General features: G+C 39.5%; 1 protein-coding gene across 20 annotated transcripts in view; it reads right to left on the reverse strand.

Annotated features, from left to right (window-relative positions):
* Nucleotides 1-25,727, reverse strand: part of SPAG16 (sperm associated antigen 16) — a 387,166-nt gene that overhangs the window by 172,881 nt on the left and 188,558 nt on the right. For all 20 annotated transcript variants that reach the window (XR_002439114.1, XR_002439113.1, XM_021397841.1 and 17 more), the window contains one exon: nucleotides 17,759-17,902. Coding sequence is in view for 18 of the 20 variants with exons in the window: in XM_021397841.1 (XP_021253516.1) it covers nucleotides 17,759-17,902 (144 nt within the window). In the remaining 2 variants the exon portion in view is untranslated. The remainder of the gene's footprint in view (nucleotides 1-17,758; nucleotides 17,903-25,727) is intronic.

Below are 25,727 nucleotides of genomic sequence, written 5' to 3' on the forward strand. Positions count from 1 at the left end.
AGTTTGGAGAAATTACTATTTTTTTCCTCACTTGCATTACTTCCATTCATCTGCATGGAACTTCACTTGCCACGTCATTGTCAGCTTTTCCAAACTGAATTCTCCTCCTGCACTTCTTCATATGGATCCTTCGTTTTCACTGCCCTCATTATTCTGATCAGCAAACTCTTCCACCTCTTTCTCTTCCAGAGTGCCCAAAATCATCCTAATAACCTAGGTCCAGCACAGATCCCTGAGGGACACAAGTAATTTCTCCATTCAGAACATGACGTTTTATTCCCATTCTTTCACCAGTTTTTAAGCTCACAAGAGATTTTTCTTCTTGTATTCGTGGCAGTTTTGCTTTTTTGAGAGTTTCTGTTGAATGACCTTAAGAATCTACAGAAAATCCAAGCAGACTGAACTGATGAGCTCTCCCTCGTTCAAATGATCAGCGAGCCCTGCAGAGAACTCTCATAGGTTTCTGAGACAATTTCCTAAATTGTGTCAAAATTTCCCAGTGCTTCAGTGTAACACATACACTGAGCTATCCTGAAATGTTACTTCTTAATATCGTTTCTACCAGTACTCCCAGTGTGAAGGTTAGATGGATCGATCTACGTTCATCCCATGCTCTTTTAAAACATTGAAAAGTTAATGCACCCTAAGTGATGCAAATAATAATGGAGGTTTCCTATTTTATTTATGGAAAAGTTCAAGGCCAGAAATATATCAACCTTGGGTATTCAGACTAATTTCTGTGCAGTTCTCTCTCCAACATCAGTACAAAGATTTTGACAAAGCGTATAGACTTAAAGCCTGAGTGAGGGTTGCAGGAGGAGACCCCAAATTTGTCAAGGAATAAATGTAGTTTTATTAATGGAACACTCGTCATTTTAATAACTCAAGCTACATCTCACTTGTGGAGACATAAAATTAGTGAAATGACAAATTATTGTACCCTTTATACATTTAGGAAATCAGAGCTATTTTAAAACAAATTCTGAAGCAGGCATAAAGTGGGACTGATGAAATCTATAATTGATTCAGAGGGTAGCAGGCACTGCCACTGTTGTGAATCACAAAAGAAGATTTATTGCTTATGCATTTTTTAATATATAATCCCCAAAATACCACATGAAGAACTGGTTCCTTGGGCTGAATTTTAAGAACACTGTCCAGGCAGTGATGAAAATCTTTCAGGAAACAGATATGAGCAGGAAGGTAGCTCAAATGGATTCAATTTGGCAATCTGTGGCAGGAGAAAGAGTTACAAATGAGGTTCAGCACTTCTTGCAGATCAAAGGAGAGCTAGGCAGAGACACAGAAACAAAAGCACAGCCTGTGGAAGAGAAGTTTTGAGGGACGGACTGACAGCAGCTAAAGGGCAGTCGTGCTCAGAAGCAGAGGGACCCAGCACCCCAACCACTGCAGCACGAGCTCCCCAGCATCCCCCTCTAAACTGCATGATCACTTTGTACATGTGATACAAGGGTATCTGAAGACAGACAAAAACATCTGGAAAAGCAGATATTTTTAGTGGTTTAGCCTGTCAGTCTAGAACATCCACACAATCCTCTACCATAGGACTGATTTGAAAACAAAATTTTTAATACTATAACATATGGAAATACAACACTGTATGCCCAGCCTTAAATTTATCAGCAGCTGTATACACACCTCTATTTGAGTTTAAAATTGATCACTAACAGAGAAAGCTCCAATTAATTCTGTGGAGTGCATATATACAAGAGGACAGTAAACAGTTTTAGTTCTTTTTTACCAGACAAACCAAAGAGACAGACAACATATCAGGAGAGCAGAACAACCAAAAGACCCTATCCTTTTTGGTCAATTCACAATGGATATGACATCTGTAATCCCTGAACTGTTTCTGTGGATAGGATCCTTTTCCCTAATAGTAAATACACAGTTCTACTTTTCAAGGGATTTCATGGATTCGTAACTGATGCTATAAGCCCACTTTTCCAGAAATGATCAGAGAGGAAAGGTCACTGGAAATGTTAATGCCACTCCCCATAAAAGCAGATGAACCATTAACTTCTCAAGCCGTAACGAATCTTTCCTCTCATAATCCCACCAAATTTCCTTTCATTATATATTCTTGCTTCTTCCAGATTCTTTGTTCTCACTACAAGACACCTCTCCTTTAATTAATTTAGTTGCAGATATGAATAATTAAGGGTCATATTCAGCAAGAACACCGCCCTTTGGCACAGTGATCATAGGATACTTGAGGTGTCTGATTACCTTTACAAAATATCGGTAAATCACAGGCAGTTAGTTCACTGATGGTGCTGCCCTATAAAAACATCAACATAGCAGCAGAAGTGCCTCACTCCTGTGCTGTGGGATGATGGGCTCTGCAGGCAGAGCTGATCTTTGAGCCGCTCCAGCAGGGTTACTGAGGCTCCCTCTGAAGATCGTGGAGCCAGCAGGCTCCTCTGCTTCCCCTACACTGGCTGCCAAGCAGCACCACAAGCCCCATTCACAGGCCAAAATATCCAACATCCAGCTGCCTGGAACCTCTCTCTTTCAGCCAGAGTGACAGTTTTTCATAACCACTGAGCATACCCGGTCAGCTTTATCCCAAATCCTGGTGCACAGAGGTTACATTTTCATTCTCTACTGTTTATTTGGTAAATAACAGCAAGGTAGACTTCTCTGCCCACCACATCTCATCCTCAGGGTTAATCTCAGGCATATGAGCTTCAGCAGTTGCTGGGGACAGTACTGTGGATCAGGTAACAATTTTGTTGCTACTTCTACACTGCATTAAGTGAACACAGCACATCTGTGCTGCCAGCATTTGTATGTATTATTTATGTAGTGACATGGACACACCTGGAGTTCTGCAGACAAAGTAAAATGCAGTTCCTTTCCCGAGACAGTTCCAGCCTAAATCAAAAGGAGGCGAGCAAAGCCTCATATGCAGTGCAGGCAAATATTGGTTCTCAAAACAATGCACTAAAACAAACAGCACTTGTGTTCAAGTTGTGTGTCCTCGAAGAGCTGCAGCAGCAGGTAGCCTCTGACTGGAACTCAACAGCACATCAACATCAGCAACTCATCAGCTAATTTTAAACACGCCATCTAAAACACTAGGGGATTAATGGCCTTTTACCATGGCAATTGAAAAACATTTTAAAATCTATCCTAAGCAACTGGAAAAATGGTGTCTCTTATTTACTTCTATTTGTGCAATTATTCTAAAGCAAAACTCTAAAAGCCACTGGACTATTTGCAGTATCAAAGTGGGTAGACCCCAAGCAAAGCAAAACCCAAAGGCAGAACTGCACATACTGTTAAAAACTACTTTAATTTTGCTGACATGACATGATAAGCTAGAGAAGAAAGAAGCATCTACTGCACAGCTGCTTCCTTCATAACTCTTATTAGAAAAAAGAGTTATTCCCTAAAAATGAGAACTAATGAAGCCTGAATACTTATGGAAGTGTATTTTGCCTCTTCGCACCATTACCTTAGCTGCTGATTAAATACAAATACTAGGAATTGATTGATCTTTTAGACTTCAAGCTTTGTCAGAATTAGCCTGCAGGTTAGAAGTTACTAGAGAGCCATGGGAGATTACGTCAGGAACCTGTGCAAAAGATGCACATGGAAGGTGTAGGGAGCAAATCCTTGTAAGCTTCATTTTCCTTGGAAACAAGGCTAAAAACAGTGAGACAGATAGTTACATTAGGAAAGCACAGACCTACCACTAACATCACAAGAAAGCAGTAACTCTTTTCTATTTGATACTAAATGCAATGCAAGGGATACAAATGCCAAGCATGATTTCTGCTGCACGGTCATTGTTACTCTTCTCTTTTGTCCTACTTTGCTGGCCTGTCATAGCCTTGTAACCAAGGATGGTGAAATCTGGCTGAACTTAAAACAAAAGGTTGAGGTCAACGGGTTATTAAGAAGATTCCCATAACAAAATACAGGTGATTTTTTTCCACACCAGGCAGGAGACATGCACAGCTCCTTGCTAAGGACAATGTGACTAAAACTTCCTGTGGGTACAAAGGAAGACAGTACGAAGCCCAGGAAGAGGAATACATCAGGAGTCACACAGGAACAGAATCTGGCACAGAAAGCCATTGATATGAGAGACAGAGTCCAGGAAGGTATTAGGACATCAGCTGACAAATGCCCTTCCACTTTCTACCCATGCCAAGGCACTCCCTGGTACTCTCTGATGGGGATAGGATGATGGTCTGGAATGATCTAGCATATCTGGCCTGTGTAGCCACACTTGAGTTCTTAGTCTGCATAAAAATAAAATACCCAGCAGCACAGATTCTGATTCCAATAGATGTTGCATCCTTGAAACACAGGCTTAAGATATAATTTACTTTTTTAGTTATTTTTATTTCCAGAACTCTGAGCCACATTAATTATTTCAAGTGACATTTCTTAATAAAACCCTCAGGTTTTTTGATACCTATGGCTCTTTTTGGCAGTTGCTTCCATTATCCTCATAGGCTATACGTGTCCAAGCCATATCTTAACTGTAATGTTACATTGTTCAGAATAATCTTAAGCCAAATTTCTATCTATTAATACTCATAAAATGTCATTTACACAGAAGGTTAAGGTTAGAACACTAGAAATAGAAATATGAGGTATCTTTTCTTTACATACATTGTTTATCACCAAGGCTGAAAGAGAACTTCCAATGAGGAAGTTTCAAAGCCAGGAATCAGGGCAGTAACCAGCAGACAGTGGATGGCACATAGGTGGCTTTTTGTTCCATCATTCTGCAGAAGTCTGCCATACAAAGCCACCAGCTGGAAATTATCAAGAAGTTTTAACAATGCATAGTATGCCAAATGCAAACTCAAGGTAATTTTTCATTCTGTGTTACTGAATTGCAAGATCCTTTGATCACGCGCCTGTTTCTTCAGATTGACCCAAGGAAGGATACCTGTGTTCCCTGCCATCCCACCTGGCTGACAGCTGGGCATGGTAACAAAGGGAAAGAAACAAAGCATTCTTCAGGTGCAAGTCTCCTTGCCAGTCCTCCTACAGCAGACACAGCATCATGAAAGGTCATAATTTATTTTACAGAAGTTCAACTTTTTTATTAAAACTTCCTTGAAGCTACAATTTCATGGCTGCAGTGCTTTAAATATAACATGCTCCTTCTACCAAAAAAAGATTCCCAGTGTGATATATGCAAATTTTACAGAATGACTTTAAGTTGATTATAAACATGTTTCATCCTAAGCAGTTCTCCAAATTCTAAAACATTTTCCCTTTCTCAGCTGAGTACTGATGGCAGAAGTTGGCATATCCAATCATACACAGAGTCAGAAATAGCATATCACCTGGTGTCTTCCCACTGCTTTGACCAGCTTGTCTTTGTCACAATGTGCAATTAGTCCTTTATTTCAAGGGTTTGGCCTGCTCTAAACGCAGCCTGCAGTTCTGCACCCAGGGTCACTACAATGATATTCTGTCACATCCACAAGGTAGCACATTGTTCCAGCTCAGGTTATAATCTACACAGCCCACAGTCAGACCTGCTACATTCCAATCCATTAGTTTGCTAAGATTAGCTTGGTCCCTCCACAGAAATATGGAGTGCGTTACCATTCACTGCAGGCTAGTCTTTTTAAAGTATAAAAAATGAGCTAGCTGTCTTTCAATGTCATGTAATTAAGAACAGTTAAATGAGATTTTAAAATAATTTAGGCACCTGGTAGAAGGCAGTTTTAGTCCATACAAAACTGCCTTTTAGGAGGCTTTGGAGGCATGCCAGGTAAGGAATAAAAAACAACAACAAAAAAGATAAAACTAGCTACAATACTTGGAAATTAGAGGCAGTGAAATGCAGAGACAGCAGGCACTGAACAACGCAGGGCTCTGCACAAGACTTAAGGCTCCAGTGAATAATTACCTTTTTAATGAAGTTTTCACATCCAGTATCCCGTACCAAAATTCCACTCCCTGCCTGCCATGACACAGGAGCATTTCTGCATCCTATGTGGGGGAGCTCATACAAGCTTCGCCAGTGAGATCAACAACACAAAGGCTGCTTACACTGAAGGTGGACGCAGTTTCTGGCCATACAGTTGTGCCATCTTGCTTTAGGATACTGCCAAAAACTAAGATGTTTTCCCAGAAGTGCTATCTTATTCTATACCAATCCAATGTTTTCCATCATCAGCATCAATATCAGTTAAATGCTTCCTATACAGTATTATATTTTAATAATAGTGTATTTAAACCACATAAAAACACGCACAGCGCCAATCAACATTCATAAAACACATTAAGCAGCACATTAATAGTGTGCAACGCCTAATACCAACACCCATCTCATTCAGCATGTCTTTTATTGGAGCGACTCCAAAATCTTAAATTCTAATGAAGGGCTGTTGATGGAGGTAAAAGTGTGGCTTGGAAGGAGTTCAGATACATGAATCCCACATACAGAGCAGATTTATGACCCACATTAACGATGATAAACTTGTGCCACAGTTCCTCTGTAAGGCAAAGTTGTGGATCAGCCATTTCCAATCCATTATCAGTCCCAAATGGCTGTCCAGTGATGCCTAATTCCAATCAATGGGCAGTAATGAGCCACAGTCATCAACCTCATTTGCATGTTTCTACAAAGCATCATTTTAAGCTCCATATTTATATGCACAGAGAGTTCAGGCAGTGCATAAAGATTTCCCAGACTGTGAAAAGTTCTGCACTGACATTTTAACATTTCCCAGGAACCTGGAAGACCAACTCATGCTGCACAATGATCTCTTGATAACAAAAGCTCAAGGAAGCGCACATGACAACGCACTAGCCAAGTGCTAATATTCTGGGCAACTGCTGATCTGACTCAGTTATGCCCTGCAGACAGGAATACATTCAAAGACAGGGGATTACCTAGTGGAGGCAGTGATCGATAACAAATTAAAGTGTGAGAATGAAGGAGGAGTTGAAATGCTGAATATTAACAGAATCGTGGGTAGATACAAGAAAAAGCAGCATACCAAATTCCAACCTTTAAGATAAAGGCTTTATATGAGGTCCTGCAGTCTGGTATCTGAATGCTCAAGGGGGAGATGCAAGAAAACCCAACAACCCAACACCAGAACTCCGGCTTTAAAAGGTGCTGGTTTTGATCTAAAACATGGACACACCCTGTGGCCCTCTTCCTTTCTGTTCCCCATTCATTTTATATATGCACTACTCAAAATCAAAGAATACAGTTACAGGCCGAGAACATGCTTCCACATCCATGTCCTTCCATGGTCAAGGAAATCCTGGTTCTCATTCCACAGACGGTCAACACTGCCTGCTACTCATGTCATTGCAACTCCTTTGTAACTGAAATTATCTAAAGCACTGAAATGATCAAAGATGAAAGAAAATACATACGTGCAATAAATGACAGCCATACAAATCCTATCTGGTCTTCACACCCAAGACAAATTTTCCTCATTTCAACCATTCAAACCTCATTGCATACTTCTGACCATTTTGAATTAATTCACAATTGAAAGCAATTATGTAAGTTCCAAGCCCAGAAACAAGATTCATGCCAGGAAATCCAAAATCTCCACAGGCTAATCTCAAAACACACTGCCCAAGCATCAGGGAATAAATTATACATGCTTTACTAAGAAAACAAATACTAAAGAAAAACATTTGGAAGTGTTGCCACTTCCAAAAAGAAGAAACAAGATCAAGGACTAAGAAAGCATAATGAAATCCTTGCAAAGGTTAATTTTCAATACTTGAACTAAAATATCAATTTTTAATTTTCTAGCCAGAAGATTAACGAAACAAGTCTACCATATTATTAAAAACAAAACAAAGCAAGCTAGCGGAAACAAAAAATACCAAACACCTTCAACTCAAAATAAAAATTAAAATCAGTGTGAAAACTTACATGAAACCTAAGCCTCCTATCTTGAAAAGGACATTCCCATATCATTCAGTTTTTTTAAAAACACATTCCAAATATTTTGGGTTTATTTTCAACTCAAATATCTTACAAGCTGCCTCGCAATTGAATTGCCTTTCTCCTGTCAACTCTACCACTAATGTTTCTTATTTTAACTGCTACACACTAGGAAATGCACATTTTAACATAATGAACATAGATATCTCCTTACCTACTCTGCTAGAAACACTTGCAGCAGACTTTAGGGACAAAGCAATTGCCTTTATTGCACAGAAGAAAGCAATAATGAAACAGGAATGTTAAAGACATCAAGATTATAATTGCACACAAAGAAACATAACACAAAAGATTCTATTATAAGAGATGTTTCGATGTGTATAACAACCCTGGAAAGAGCTGGAGTAAGATGTTTAGCAGAAACAGGATTAGACTGACAACACTGCAACCAACCCAAGTGAAGAAGCAGTAAGCTTTCTGTATTTTAACTCCAAACTCTCAAGTGCCAGTGAAGCTAGAAGAAAACCTAAACTACCCAAAGCCCAGAGCCTTCAGAGTGAACACTGTCCTTTCCTCTACACCAAAGCTAATGACTTGAATATCTGCAAAACAGCATCACTTCTGGTGACTCGTGGGCAGCAGCTGTACTAGGAGCAGCTGAAACTGAAAGCTAGGGTGACATGTACGAAGACAGCCGCACAAACACCATGAAGAGCCATCAAATTTTGGCAAAACGTTCAGAGAACATATTCACAGCTCCACTGAGGCTGAACTAATATGTTTAGAAACAAACTACTTTATTAGTACTCTATAAAAGAGATTTCAACTGCATTTTCCTCCTTCTCCTTTCTAATAAAGAGTTTACCATATGGAGTCTACTGTTTCAAATAAATTCTATTCCTTTTCTACACAAATCTGATTATCCACATCGCCGATCAAAAGTTCTCTTACTTTCTAGGTGTCTAAACATTTAAACTAAATTTTACTACTAAAACTTTTGCTGAAAAGAGAATAATTAAACTGGACACTTGTTTTGGGAAACTGAAGAAGATCATCACAATGCCTTTTCAACCAATACGATTAGATTGGTTTGATGATCCAAATAGCACCTACAGCTGCTTGCAGGTCTAAAATTCACATAAGGAAAGAATTTAACATGAGAAACAGTCATTTAAGATCATTTCTATGTAGGGAAGGCATTCAGTACATTTGAAAATTATTTACCTTATAGACAAGCTAAGAATTTAAGTGACATTATAAAGATAAAATAGTTAAACAGTAATATAAATAATGCTACATAAAGACCAGCTATTTTTTTTGTACCACTAAGAGTTCAAACACATCAAAGATCACACATTACAGGTATGAAGACTTAGGTCCTTTAAAAGGTGGCCTTAAGGAGATGCTTCATTTTTGTGATGGAGGGACAATGAACTCAAGAGTTAAAACTGCAGCATTATTATCTGAAATAAAAAAAAAAAATGCAAACACACAGGTAAAGATTAGAGAAAACAAATCACAGAAGCCCCAAAAGAAATCTGAGAGAATTCCTGAGTTTGAATTTAACTGTTTGATTTGACCAAAATCAAATCCACTACTACCATACTTAAAACTGTTTCCAAAACAGAACTAGAGTGACAACATCAATCCTTTGGAATCTCTCTCACTTTGACATGGAAAATTGTTTGAAAAACGTGGCCAAGGATTGAGTTTTATTTAAGAGAATTGATGCATGTAAGACTGGCCAGACATCAAAGAAAAAACATTGGTAGTTAAATATTTACTACATAGAAAAGTAGAAAAATATCATCCAATAAAATATACTACATAATTAAATATCCCTTGCCTTTACTCATTTATTTTGTGAGGGACATGTAATCCTTCCTCAAACCCCTAGGTGCACAAACAACCAACTGGTTTCAGAAGAAAGCTCCAAAAATGAAGGTTTAACGTTATCCCACTGTCCACTTTCTGAGCTGTTGGCACTTCTGGCTAAGACCCTGCACCCAGTCCTGACAGGAGGAATGGGATTTTGTGGCTTTGGGCTAAGGGCAAGCTGGGCACTGGGCTGCTTGGGGGCTGTCATCAGGGTGCTGCTCTGAGCTATTCCCAAGATGTTCTGTATGTCTCTGTGACATCCTTTTGAAGCAAGATTGCCTCCAACTCTGTCACCCTCTTACACCCTCTTTGCCTGTTCTTGCAAAGCCACTCTCTTCCTCTGAAAGCAAACTGCCACTAGGACAGCACTAGCTCTGGGGAACAAGGGACAAACTTAAGTTGGTAGCTTGCTTCGAGGCTCACATAAACATCCTGTGAAATGGAATTTATGCTTCAGAAGCCACATTCCTTTCCCCTTCCCCCAAGAAACAGGAAAAAAGTTATGCCTCTCTGTATGCACATAAAAGAATGTAACATGTAGGAGACAAAACATACAAACAAACGAATAAACCAGCTACACTTTCCACAACATTTACAACTACAATTCGTTACAATACACAAGAAACACAGAAAAGAGTCACAAAACAATCAGTGTAGGCATCTTATCATAAATTTCTAAAATGCAGAAGACCTGACTTCATTTCAGATGCAAAAAAGCCCTAAAGCCTAATACAAACCACTCGCACCACCACCAGACTCTGGGCATTCGAAACAGCTCCCGCTGTATCACAGCTTTTAGAAGTCTGAGCCATACCTGCAAATCAGCAGAAATATCTAACAAGACACTCAACAAAATGGTATGGATATAAAATTATTGCTCTTAGGAATAGGATGGCAGTTTATCTTAAGCCCTCTATTCATTAGTTTTACACAAAGATTTCCAGATGTTTTCAGTGACCGACTTTTAAATTTTAATTTTTAAATTTTAATAAGTACATAAAATCACCTTGGAAGGTAACTACCAAGCGGCTTCATCAAATGGCAGCATTTTATTACAACTTATTTTCCTCCTGTAATTATTTGAAATATACATTTGGACTGCTCAGTAGGACGACTGCTTCTTCTGTCAGATAGCTTTCTCTCTTGGCCTGTCATCAGTGACTCTCTCTCCTGCTGCTTGCTGAATTATTGTAATGGAGATATTATTAGCAAATCACTAACTTGGAGTGGTCAATATTTCCACCAACCAAGAAGAGAAGCCAAAGATGGTTTTCCAATAAAGCACAGTCGTTCTGGGTGAAAAATGAAGCCTATTCAGTAACCACACTATGGAAGCACAGATTGTTTGCTTTAAAAATCAATGTAATGACAGACTTTTATGGTTCCCAATATAAAATAATTATGTTGCATTTTGTATTTTGTTCTGCAAAGTATTTCTAGCTTTGAACAGCTTTAAAGGACAGTTCTGGTAGCTGATGAATTTATTTAGAAAGAGAAAAGTAGTGCATATTCCTAACAAATTTCCACAACTGAAGCAGCTGTGCCTCAAATTCGAAATTTAAGCCACAGCAACTTTTTTTTTCTTCCTACTGGTATAGGAAACTGTACTTGCAACAATCCTTGTAGAATGCTTCCAGCCTAATTACGAATGACTCTAAAATCAAGTGTTACAGACGGCCCATGGTCTGCTGGTACAACCATCACAAAGACAGAAGATAAAAGGTAAGGTGGAAAAGGGTGACTTGACAGCAACAAAAACCTCCAGAAGTTTGGACATCTGCTTGATATCTGGGTCGCATAAGAAAATGCTCCTCAGCATGGCAGGAGCAGCAGAAAAAGAGGCCAGTTCTGCAAAACAAAACAGCATCTAAACGTGTTGCAAAGTTACAATTATTAACATCCCATATTTTCCAAAGGCACATTGCAGAATTGATCTCTAAAGGAAAATAAAACAAGATACATACATCTCTTTTTCTTAAAGCACATACTCATCAACAGTTAACACGTCACTCTGAAATGATATAAAGCTTACTATAGATACACATCCCAGAAAGCCACAGAAAATAACCAGCAGTTACACGTGCCAGAACAGATTAGTATGGGTAGAAACATTTGGCTTGCGAGAGTGGGTAGAAAGGGAAAAATTTTAATCAAATCCATTACCTGGTTATCGATTTTTTTTTGCCAGACTGATCCTGTAGAATACTTATAAAGCCTTTGACATTGAGATGTTTGGCCAAAGATATTGGATTAGTCTAAGCAGAAGCTGGGCTTCTCATGTAATCTCTCATATTTCATTTATATGTGATTTATTCCTTTGTCCAGCAAAGGCTTTTTATTGATAAAAAATAATGAGATTGAGAATCCCAAAGGAAATGTAATGCCCACCTACTCAGGGCTTTGTTGCCCTGAGAATGATGTTATGCAAAGACTGTTACCTTGTATAAGAAGTTCGAAGCTTGCCGAAGACTTTTGAAATAAACCAAGCTATTTTTGAAATTAAAATGTTACCGTACTTGAAAACACCAAATCCATGGTTAACACTGTATGCCATGGAACTGACTTAAGGATCTCTGAAATAGTCTTTTCCCTGCAGAATAAATGAATGGAGCTCCCTGTATTAACTCAGTTTGATGAGACATTGTACCAGATGTGTAGTCTGCTAAAAAGCGATGCGTTACACAGAGCCAGCTAGGTGACTGAAAATTAATCGCACCACTTAGAAGAACTTTCTAACCATTGTCAAACTGAATACGTAACCTGGTAACTGAAGGCTTTGTTGAACTACAGGAGAATCAAACATTCTCTGAGAAATTAAATCATTATGCCTTTATAACAGAAATACTGTTCAAAAGTCCTAAGGAAACTGTGCAGGTCTATTTTGCATTTCTTTAATAGCTATTAACAGTAATAAAAGGATAAACAAAAAAACATCTGTTTCCGTAGGAAATCCTGAATAGGGCTTTAAAGCATCCATGTCAAGGCACAAATCAGAAAAATTCTATTTCACTGATAGCCAATGGAGACCTTTGTGATTAATATGAGTCTTACAACTCTTCCTTATGTTAATTCTCAGAGCAGATTTAGTGGTTTTAAGTCATAGCCTTGTTCTGTGCAAAATGTGGTACTCAACATTTATGACTGAAAAACTAGCAGAAAAAGTCTTCTAAAGATCATCATTCTTGGACCATTTATTTATAGCCACCTCTAAGCTCTGGCCACCAAGAGGACCTTACTGAGAGGTTGATCTGGCCAGGCAGAAAGGGTGAGCACTGACACATCTCTTCCTGCTCTCCAGCTCTCTTAGGAGTTCTCCTGACCACTCTTAGTATTTGAATATAGAGCTCTTATCAATGACTTCTCCAAAGCCTCCTGGGAGTAACGACCTCCCCTCCTCTCCCCTGCACAACTACAGGCCACTGGCCTTGAATACCGCTGACTAACAAGGCTGGTTTTACACTGTTTCAGCTCCTTACTCTAAAGGATAAAATTAATGGCACTTCATATTTTAAATGAAGACTGATCCTGAAACCATCTCAGCCCTTCTCCAGAGCTTCGGTACAGTGTTAGAAATTATTAAAATATGAGGATATTTGCTGTCAAAATACTAAAACATTTCCTGTGAAGTTTTTTTTTTTTAATAGAAAAGATTGTTTTATTGTCACTGAAGAACCTAGCTATGCTCAACATGCCAAATCCTTTCATTTGCTGAGGCTTCTGGGTCACGTACAGTGTTAGTTATTTTAAAAAATATTAGTTGCAATACATAATCAAACAGAAGCCAGGCATTTGTTTTAGTGGCAGGTTATCTGTCTCACTCTCTTCAAACCCTGAAGCTGTTTCTCACCAAGCACTGATATATGAGAGCACTATTATTGTCAGGAAGCCTGGCATGGATCAACGCATCAGTATCTACCAGTAATAGAGCACTCCTCACCAGTTTGGTCTGCAGGGAGCCAGGAGCTGCAGAGGTAAGCGATGAAAAAAGGAAGAACGCTCCCTATTTGCAATTCACCTTGATAACCAAAGCACTTCACCTCTCAAGCTACGCAAGCGTGTCCACTGTGAGATGCAGAAATTGCACATATACCTGCCGAGCTGTCGAGTCTTGTTTTTACTCCTCAGCATTTCCCTCCTCCAAGCACAAGCCTTCTGGGACTCAGCGAGCAGTGGGCAGTATCAGATTCTGCCTGTTACTGCTGAACAACTGATCACAGCTGTCTTGAAATCCTGCTTGCTCCTCCTTCCCATGAAGGCCTTCCCTGCTCAATCCTACCTCTTTTTCCCCACCGCTCCCTCAGAGGGTTCTCCATGCCCTCCCTCCATTCCTTGATTACTGCCTGGCTTTGAGGTCAGTGCTTTCCTCTTTTCACATTACAATTCATCTCTGGATAGGCTTTTTTTTTTTTTTTTTTTAAAAGCCCAATTGATGAAATGATAAAAAATTTAAATCATGTTAAAAATAAAACGAAGGACTTAACTGAGTAATAATTCATTTCAGTTTCTCAGTTTATTCTGACTTTTCAATTCTGCCCAGGGATTTTTATTTTTTTTTTAATCTTAAAAGTTTCTGTGCAATGAAGAAATCGGTTCCACTCTGACGGCCTTACCTCCAGAGCTGCACATTTATCATTCACTGCTCTTTAGAACTGAGAATATATCATTATCTTTCTCACATCCAGGATCTCCAGTAACATTTTGGACTTGGGAAGTCACCATGGTACTCAGGCACTCACAGCACCATACATTTCAGGGTGGAAAAAGATTGTTCCAAGCATCCAACTGTATTTTCCATATTATATCCTATGCTCCTCATGCCTCAAACTTCTCCTGGAGCCAAGGCAAAGCTAACGCAAGCAGCTTTTGGCTGCTTTTTGGCTTTGAACTCCTTGAGTTCAAATAGCAACTGAAAAGATACAAGCAATTTGGCCTCTGACTCAGGTGAACAGGACGCTACAAGGAGCTGACAATTTGACAATTTTCAGTGCAAGTTTTAAATAGCTTTCAGAACCTACAGCTGGTGCTTTTTTTTTTTCCCCAACTTGGTTTGTAAATAGAAATTCATTGTATTCCACAGAGGTGAATGTTTGCCTGAAAAGGGCTGCAAACATTTCAGAAGAGTTGACCTGTTTAATATTTATAAATACATTAAGGACACTACATATTAATACAGACAGACACATGTGCTGAGCAAGATTATGGTGTTTTACTGTTCACCAGAACTTTCTAGGACATTAACATACACCTCTGCTACACCACAAAGCTTAACCTTCTAGCCATTCCGGAATGTTAGTGATGAAGATAAATCCAGTACATGCCCTGAAATATCTTAGTGCAATTAGACTTAAGTTCTTAAAGGTATAGCAAAAACATCTCCAACCTATTTTTTGGAGACTCTCAGGAGATGCAGATTTTGCCTACTATTCCAAACAATTTAGTCCAGCCGGTATCTATAGGCAGACTGCGCAGCTCTTCAGCTAACAAGTTTACATGGATGGCTGTGGTAGCAGTTGTTCAGGCTCCCTCTCTCCTTCATACACACAGAAAGCAAGCTGGAAAATATTCCTATAACAATAATGTAATTCCTGTGATAGTTTACAGCAGCAACAGGCACTTGCAACAGCTAATTCATCTACAAAGTACTATTCAGCCAGACTGGAGTCAAAAAAGTGTTTGTTTTTGAAGTTTGACCAGTTGCCATCTCAGCTTCAAAGAGGAAGCACTGTTCTCCTCCCTACATCCAGCTGCTGTATTCTGCTGATGACAGGACCTGTTTGAAGTTTTACTTTTATTTAAAAAGCTCAAGGCAAAATTCTGCACTCAGATCTGCAGAGAGCATCACAACTGATGTTCTGCTCTCCTTGCACACACAGAGCTGGTGTGCTCCTGTTCCAGTGCCCTGGGAGCTACCACTGTGCAGTGAGAGCCTATAGGGAACAGGCTCTTTTTAGAGACAGAAGAGCACCAGGCACAAAGTAACAACACAGCATACAGACAGGAGATTCAGCACATCATGGGCTGTTATCTACCCACTACATAAAGAATATCTTTCAGACTAAAGGTGGAGATTGATCTAAACCTGATTTTATAGATACAGAAAATAAAAATTACAGGACAACAAAGAAAGAATGAAGAAGTGAAGGAATTTAACCCATATTTCCATACCACAATTAAACAGCCTGGACAAAAATATTTTTCTTTTCCACTTCTGGATGAACATCCTATTGAATCTTTAAAACAGAAATAAAACTAGGCTATCTATATTTGATTCCAGAAAACTTTCCTGAGAACTTTCCATTTCTACTTCATTATTTTCATTTCTGGAATACCTGATATACAGAAGGGAAAAAAAAAAAGTATGATTAAATGCCTTCTGTCACATTATATATTTTCTTCAGTAACATAAGACAATATTGTAGAAGCACTGCTTTTGAATCACTCCAGAGCATTCAGCAGGAGTCAATTTATACTGCAAGTGAATAATGATGTACCTCAACTCATTTTAATTTCAATAATTGAATGAGAAATAGGAAAGTCTATTGAAAGGACTGTATTCTGGTCAAAGACTAATGAGAAAATAGTTTTGAGTCTTTGAGTCAGCGGGTGTCATGGTAACAATGCATTATCGAAATCTGATTAGCATGCCCAGCAGCTTTATAAATGATAACATGCTCTTCTAATTGTATTTCCCTTTCTTCCCCTGCGATGAGTTTTATATTCATAACTGGTAAGAAGCAAGGCAGCATTCTGTTCAGCTGAAAGTTAGGCTTAGGATGTCCAGCATGCTCACAGACTTGGCGCAACCCATCACTCAATAACAGAAAATTTTTCCTCCAGTCTTAATGTAAGAAGCTGGGACCTTCTCTCCTCTTCCCATCTCAATTATATGGGATTTTGAAGTCACATATTTCTCTTTCCTTTCAAATTTGTGAAATTGTTTCTGAGGATATAAACATGAAATAGAATATCGCGAAACATGAGCATCTTCTGAAAAGGCCTATGTTTCACAGGAGGAAAGGGTGCAAAAGTAAAGCAGAAGTGCTTGAATTCTGTCCCAGGAAACACTACTGCAGGTTCCCGAGGTTTTGAAAAGTGGGATTTTTGAGTGTTTAGAGGACTGCACACACATTTGTTAGCTCATTACAGTATCAAAAATTGTGAGGAATTATGAAGTTAAATAGGATTCTTCTCATGAAAGAACTAATACTGATTAATAAATACAATGAAAATAGGAGGTTAGAAGTTTACTAACACTCTTCTTACAAGCGAACCAGAGATGAGTACCCTAACAGACCTTTGTTAACAGTAAAAAGCACTATTACAACTGCAGCCTCAACAATCTGAAGCCAAATCATTTCAATATACAGAGACTCAGTCTTAAAAAACAGGAAAATTTTCTTTGAGTACAAAAGCACTGTTTTCATCAGATCAAAAATCTACTAAACATTTGGCTCATTTCTGGGACCACTGTAACAAATATTTATTTCTCATTTTCTGTGTTCACTTTCATTTATTAATTCAGCTTCCAATCTGTATAAAGAGAAAGGAGGAAAGCTCATGTGTTTATTCTCCAGGTAAGCTTAAACTCATCTAGTCACGTGACAAATAGCGCTTAATACAAGAAAACAACTTTTCTGTATTTTTAATAATGGAACTGTGTTTGTTATAGTGCGTGAACACGAAGAATATGAGTCCAACTAGACCTAAAAGCTTATTACTCTTTGTTACATGCACTGGCATGTGGACAAAGTTTAAGACGTACAAAATACTAAAAGCAATCAATGTTAAGTCAACACGGTGAAAGCCAAAGGAACACTTATCTACATGTTTGGAAATTCAGCAGAGAGCGCAGGGTTACACTGAGAATAGAAAGTCATCAAAGCAGGCCAGTGAGCAAAGAAAGAGCAAACAAGTGCTGCCCAGAAGAGATTAGTACTCATTCAGGGGACTGTTTGTACTAACCTTGGATGGAAGCAGCAGCCCGAAACCCAATCAGAGTGACCTTCACCCACCATGATGATGTCCCCATCAGGTAAAGCCCACATTTTCCAGAGGCGGTCATCACTGCCAGTGACTACCATGTCTTTCTGGGGATGTGAGGCCAAGCTACAAAACAAAAGAGAGGCAGATCATATTCCGTATCAATATCATTTCAGCAACATCTAAGCATGACTGTTTCTGAATAGACTAAACAAGCAACATGATGCTCTCTATCATAACAAGAATTTAAAATAGATGCTATACAGATGAGTTTCTGTTTCTTCTGAAGAAAACAGCAGAACATGACTGACACTGTGAAACCAGAGTTGTTTTCACACCCTCTTGAAGTTCCAGTGGATTAAAACACTCGAATATACGTTTCTCAGCACTTTGTTTTTAGAAAAACCCAAAAGGATAACATATAAACAAGCACAACCAGTGTGAATCACTATTTCTCCACACAAAATAATTTCAGAAGTACTGGCTTGTCAGCCTGCTGCTGACAGTTAAAGGGAATAAGGACAAAAGGACTGTTTTCTCCACTGTCCTCATATGTCTGAAGTCTTCTAGCAATGAGAAACAGATCAAACTGCAGTCCAGTAGCTACTGGCTCTGCCATCACTTTAGCACCAATTCAGTGGGATTAGGCTACGGTCAGAAAATCTATTTCAACTCTATACTCAAATCATGTAAACATGTTTTCCATTTTGTATTATACAGCACACTAAGACATAATGAAAAATCACACACTTATCACGTCCCTATACTGCAAACTTGGTTTATTTTTGATTTGGCAAATGCAGCACAGCCCAAAATGGATCTAGAGAAGAAAATAAATCTGTTGGAAAGGTAACATGCATATTTCACACAGATTTGGTTATTAGATTTAAATTATTGTTATGCTTCACCATTTGTTGAACATCAGAAAGTGCTGAGGAGCTGAATGAAGTCCCAGAATTATTTAAATAGACTTATCTGGAGTTCACAATTAAAATGCAATGAGCAAGAAAGGAATCACAACCTGTGTGCATGCTTACTTCAGTTGTACACCAGAGCTGACAGTTTTCAGAGACAAATGCTTATAAAACAGAACCAGAATAGAGAGAGAAGATGCCAAGTAGCCAAATGGGAAGGAAAGAGAGGTCAAAAAAGGCACACAATTACTCTACTATAAAAATACCTTTTTCAAAAAAAGAGGATCTTCCTCCTGCACTCTCCTTATATCATAAAATCCCTAAACCAGAACAGCAGCTTCAACTATATGGGGAAACATAATTCCCTCTGTCAAACTGATGCCAAAAAACACACTTATGTCAACTAGTGCATCCATCTCTGCAGTTTAGGGCACAGTCTAGGAAGATTCCTACAGATTCAACACTCAGATTGATCTGCTGGAACAAGATACCTGGGTTTTACTCATTTTCTTTTTTTCTGAGAGAAAAACAAGTCTTTTCTTGGCCTAAACAAGAGTAACTCCTTTTGCGTTCGCAGGGAGAAAAAAGAAGGATGGAATGGTGCTATTTAAAAGAGGAGGGAAGGATGTTATTTAAATTCTCCAGCAATGCACAGAGAGCAACTGTATCATTTAGATTGGCCATAACAGATAAGTAGGAGGGCAAGGAGGGAAGAGACATAAAGGAAGAGAATTAAAAGCTTGAGAAAGCATGCCAGTGGCTTGCTAATTACTGCGGGAGAACAACTCTCCCAGAATTCCCCTACTACCAGAGACCTCTGACACACCAAAAATCATGATACAACAATGCCGCTTTCTGGAATACACACAGGCACATAGCACTATGAAGTGCCAGAAAGAGGATCCAGCTTCACAGAAAAATGAGTGGGATATCTATAAAGATTAATCCATCAGGACTACATGTATTCTTCCCTCAGCCTCTGAAACATCAAGGAAGGTTGTGTTAAGTAGAATCCTTACTGGTGTGTACACAGCAGTGCAGTGCGTATAAGCATCATACTGATTAGCTTAAGTTTCTCCTCTTAATCTATTTCAGATAGCAAAACATACATCTCTCAATCTCCAGTTCTTTCCTTAAGATATTTGTGTTAGTTGAGTGCATGCTTATTAAGATTTCTATCAGTCCTTTCTCTTGCAGTCTTCCTAAATAGTTTCTTTTGTAGTTCCTGAAGATGCATTATACAACTTATACTAAATCACCATGTAACCTCTCACTGTAGATTCAAAGGAAAGTCAACACGATGGCTTCCTTCAGATCCCGCCTTCCTTTCTGAACAGACCTCATTCCTGGCTTCGCTGCAGCTGTCCATCGATACAAGCTGTGCTGCCAGGTGCCCTGCCTCATCTCCTAGAGACACTTCCTTCTGTTGTCCTCAACCCTCCCAACACATTTCCTGTCCAGCTTTTGAGAAGTCTGAACTTATTCAGTGATGAGAAATTTCTGGAGAGCTTAAAGACAATCCATAAAGTGTATTTCATGTAGAAGAAAATTGCTGGTCATCACAACAAAGCCCACCAAGAATGTATTTCACAGACTTCTAATTACAGGTCTCTTATAAAAAGCTGCTGTCCAACATTTTTTTCCTCCATGCCAATTTTGTAGGGATACAGTGCACAGTATTTAATTAACAGCAAGCATGTGACATAACCAGTGTTGTGCTGCTTCTGAGAAAGGGAAGCCCATTCATCCAAAGAGAGTTCTATATGCAACGTTAATTAGGCATCCTTGTCTTCATTTCTGGCAATCCAGCACTGTATAGATTTTTTGCTTCATCTCTGTTCACAGGCTCTCATTATTTCCAGCACAGGTGACTTTGGGTAGATTGCAATGAAAATCAATAAAGGAACACGCGTGATAGAAACATCGGTTTTCTCCTCCTCTGGGATGGAAGTGGGATCAGAAAAGACTCAGTCAAGAAAAAAAAATCTCAAGAATTTGCTGATGTTGAGTACATACATGCCCATGTTTACACAACTCATTCTGGCATTATAAGCCATTCTCATCTCTTCAGCACTTGCCATGGTAGATATATAGTGCTCTCAGTAATTTGCTTTCAAAACAATCATTGGTTATTCTAATTTATTTTGACTAAACTGTATATAAAAATATGCTATCTTCAGGATGCAAAACACTTTCAGTCTCAACACGTACCACATTTGATCACTCCATATGTACAAAATCGACCTGCTGGTTAAAAAGTGTTAAAGACAAAGCTGTCTGTGTAACCTTCACTGTGCATTTGTTTTAATACCAACGCTAACTACGTTGCACCAGGGTGGGGAGATTTCAGTTTGATGCTAAGGAAAACTTTCCAGCAATAAGATTTCTGCAGCACTGGAACCGACAGCCACCTGACATCACTAGGCTGTTCTTAAAGCTCTCAGAACACCTTGCACCTATTACCCAGGCAGAGCAGACTGGCTGGTGTCTGAGGCTCCTCCAAGTCCTATAGCAGCAATGCTCCTTCGAGTCCTATCTCATTCAATGCACAAAGCAGCGCTCACATCTGAAGAGCAAACATCAACATAACAAAAGCACCATCTCAACCCACTTCTAAGAAATAACTGCAGTTAACCCCAATTTGACAGATGCAGGACACTAAGGCATTAAAATCAACTATTATTTCAAAAATAATTTCAGGGCTAGAATAGGTTGCAAAAATTACTGAATATTCAGCATTTCTAGTGTACAAGATCTCAGGAGACCACAGGAGCAGCAGGAGTCCAGAACTCTAAAATTAACACAGAAGATTTCCATCTGAGTAGCAACACCCTGATGAAATTAACAATGGCTCAAAACCCAGCCTTGTAATGGAGACTTAGGGAAACACACACCTCTCTACCTCTGCCATTAAGCTCTCAAGGCATGCTGGAATGGAAAAGCAGAGCAGGTTTTGAAGGCAGGAATATCACAGGCACCAAATTCAAGAGGATGGCTATTCATTAAGGCCTCAAAGCAAAACAATGCGTGCTTAAATTTTAGGAACTGCTTTACTGAAATCAGGGATGCTCTTTACACACGTACACCTAATTGCATTGCCAGAATAGGGCCTAAAAATCTAGAGAATTTTTAAAAGCTGAAATTTTATTCCAGTCCTAATTTTGCCGGCACCTAGCTAGTGCTGAGACTCAAGAGAAGTAAGCCAATTTGTTATGAACATGAGATGTGCAGTCTGCACTATATAACTGCATTGCAGCTTTCTACCTCTTCTATCTGCAAAAAGTTAAGGCCAGAAATACATGGCACTCCGATTAGACCCCACATGTGGCCTACGGTGTGAGGAGGGTTTGCGCCATCTCCTCACCTCTGCAGCCTCGCTCTCTTCAGTTGCAGCCAATACACAGGAAGAACACCACACAAGAGTTTCACATCATTAAAAAGGCTAATTATTACCTGACGATAGCTTGAAAGGTGACAGCTGGCAGTCAGGATGGACTCTCTTCTCTCCTGTCACAAGCACTGTGGAGAGGGAGCAACAGCACTGCACACACAGTCAGCGCCTTTCTCAAACACCCTTCAGCACACATTTTTTTCCTCTCTACCTCCATAACAGCAAAGACAATGGGGTATACCAAAACAGCTCTCATAATCAATTTCCTGTCAAAATGTGGTCCCCGGTGTAACATTTATCTGAGCTGCAAACAGCAAGACGCTGCCCTGAGGAGAGGCTGGGGCTGCTCTGAGCCAGGTGCCACAAGCAGCAATCCCTGCCACCCAGCCTGTGCAAAGCCCCTGCCAGAAGGATTTTCCTGACAGGAATGGCAGACCACGCAGAGCCTGTGCTGCATCAAGGGAAAGTCTTCGTCTTATTGTAAGTTTCTCAGCCTATTTCCTCCTCCTGCCCTGCTGAGCAAGTGAGCAGCTGGATGGGGTCTGGCCCTCAGCCACATCACTCCGCAGACACAACACAGAAGCCTGATCAGTCATCATGCCCATTACATTTTGCCCTCATTTGTTTTCTTTGAACCACATCTTACTAGTACAGTTATTTCTACCACCTTTTCATCTTGGCTTGAGTTATCTGGTCTCACCTGCCAGCATACTTGAGCAATAACTGTAACCCTGACATTTAATTTAGGGGCTTATTATGCAAAGGTAGCATAACTGAAAAGCTTTGCATTTCTGTTTGAGGTCTTATAATGTCTCTGTGACAAAATGGAATAGGGAAGAAAGCTTTCAAATGAGAAAAGAACTGAAAAGGGAAAAAAAGGATGAAACACAAACTATAAAGAGAATATAAGTAGGGGGAAGCACCCATAGCACAGAGCTCGTATCTTTTGATTCATTTATGTAAATGCAGAATGTGACAGATCTCATTCACAGTCATGTTTAAAAAACTCAGTCCTGTCTGGTAGAAGTCCTGTATGCTTCCCAAGCTCCTATGACTTGAATTGGGAGCAATATGCATTGCTGGGACCTCACCATTCCCTGTTTCATCCCTCTTGCCTCACCAGCAAGTCTTGAGACAGTACTTAGAGAACAGTCATACAGGAACTTCAACCCACGTAAAAGGCCATAAGACTTAATAATTTAAAAAGCTAATACACTTATTCTCATCACTATGCACACAAAATCTTCAATTTAAGGTGAAAACATTTTTATTCTTGCGGAAAAGCATAAATTCACATGCTTTCTAATTAGCCCAATCCAGCTCTCCTCTTAACAAAAAAGAGAATTTCAAAAAGTGAACACTCCACACAACATACAAAGCCTCTATAAATAATTCTACTAAACGCATCATTATCACTCACAGATATAGACAGGGTTATAGTGATAACTCAGTAAAACCTATTTTGTGATGCTCTGTGTTTGATCACTTTATCCACTGTGTTGGCTATTACCAAAACCCACTAATTTGTATTAGCTTCCTGGGTATTTGTAACCTACATAGGTTTTACTGCATTAGATTCGATTATGGACATGCTGGGCCACTCTAAAATCATTATCTTCTTAACAGCTAAGCTTAGCCCTACATCACATCTTAGAAAAATTCAAAACTATCATGTTGATTTGCGTGTGCTTTATTTAGGTTTCAGACCTTTGAAGATACATGCACATTCTTGAATTATGCACTGCCAGGAGTCCTGATCATTTCACAGCATATTAGCTTAAAAACATACATAATCCTTTTCAAGATAGAGTCCTTAATCATGTCATAGAAAGAGGATTTTCCTAGAACCTATATGATAACACATAAATTGTCTGTATTGTTATATACTCATGTACTGCAAACCTCAGCAACCTAACATTAAGCCTTTTATCTAGAATGCTTGTAAATAACAACAGGCATGAATCTAAATCACTTCTTAGACAATCTTTGCGTATTTATTCTGTCCTTTTGCTTATAAGGTTGTTGATAATTACTGCTGGCCCAAAAAGTCACTTTGTCTACAATGTCAGCTGTTAAACTCTACAGAAACAGCATTTCTAACCTGCCTTAAACAAAAGCAGAGGGCAATCCAGGCAACCTTGTTACTGAGAAAGCTGCTGTTTATTTTCAGACTGCAGTTTTTTTTTGTGTTTATCTTAGTTTTTTGTTTTTGTTTTTAATTTCCATTGTCCTACCATTCAGATGATGACAAAGCTGGGCATAGACCAATGCACAGAGATCACACAGTTTGGAGATACCTCCATGAGACTAGATGTTTAAAAAAAAAACACAGAAGAACAACAAACTAATCCATGAGTCACTCTGAGTTCACAAGTTCTCATTTCATATGCATCTGAATCAATTTTCCAAGCTGAGTCAAATGTCATGGTTTTGTGATTTTCGGTTGTTGGTATTCCACATCATAACATCATGTAGTGAATGTACCTGGTTCTCAGAAGAGAAGGACTACTACAGTCCCCACGCTACTTTGCTCCTCTGTTACCATTTTCCAGCCAGAGGGAAAAGATAAAAGCTCACAGTATAAAAACTTGCAGATCACGAGACCTCGCCCTTTTTCCGCCGTCTCTCGTCTTGGCAGCACCTCGCCCTCCAGCCGTCTTATCGTCGGTAGTAGAGTAAGGCCTACCTTGATTTTGGGACATTCTCTCTCTGTATTGGATTTATCAGCTTAAATTGTAATTATATTGTATTATAGTGTACTGTTTTGCATTCCGATATTTTATTTCGTAAATTAATTTGTTTCTCCTCAGATTGTTGCCGCTGATCTTTGCTCTCAGGGCCATCTCCTTACCCTTTTCCCGGGGCGTGGGCCTGTGGGTCCCCCGTCCCCTTCGTCACGGAACCAGGCCAAACGCCTGTAAACTGTTGACATTTTTATTGGGTGGAGAATGCGGCCATCGAATCCACACAGTCCAATACACTCTATTATCCCTTTCCCCCCCCTGACTGGGGGCAGGGCCCCTCTGCTTGTTACCTCCCTTGTTCTTCTGACCAGGGCCCTTACGGCTTTTACCACGTCCCGCAGCAACAGGAGCGGAGGATTTCGCCTCGGTGATTGATCTGGCTAGCAGTTCTGTTGCCCGTGCTTGTAGTGCAGGAGTGGGTTTTTTGTGCCACTTCTTCATGTCTTCTCCATGGTCACGTAGGAAACGCCACAAGGCAACACGGGACATAGTCTTACTGTTGTCACTTGCTCGAGCAGGAGGATGTTTTCTTCTTCTAATAGCTGAGACGTTGTCCTCCCAACTCGCATCATCCAACAAGTTGCTCAGCCTCTCCTGTAGGGTGTCTCGACAATCCTGATTGTCATCAGGTTTATCATCATGAAACAAAGAAGTCAGTTCCTCTACTATATCATCGTGATCACTCTCAAGTCTATCCAGTCTTTCAGTTACCTTTACAATGGCAACTTGCAGAGGGGTTAAATGTAGCTCAAAGTCATGGAGCCTGGAAATCAGTTCACCCATAGGGGTCTTCTTTCCCATCTGCCATACATGGCTGCTAATGTACCAGCGTACTTTTCTGGTGCAGTTCTTGTGAATGTACGCCACATGTCTGGTGTACATCTGACTCTCTCAGGATCATG

Source organism: Numida meleagris, chromosome 5 (assembly GCF_002078875.1).
Source record: "Numida meleagris isolate 19003 breed g44 Domestic line chromosome 5, NumMel1.0, whole genome shotgun sequence".
Classification (NCBI taxonomy): domain Eukaryota; kingdom Metazoa; phylum Chordata; class Aves; order Galliformes; family Numididae; genus Numida; species Numida meleagris.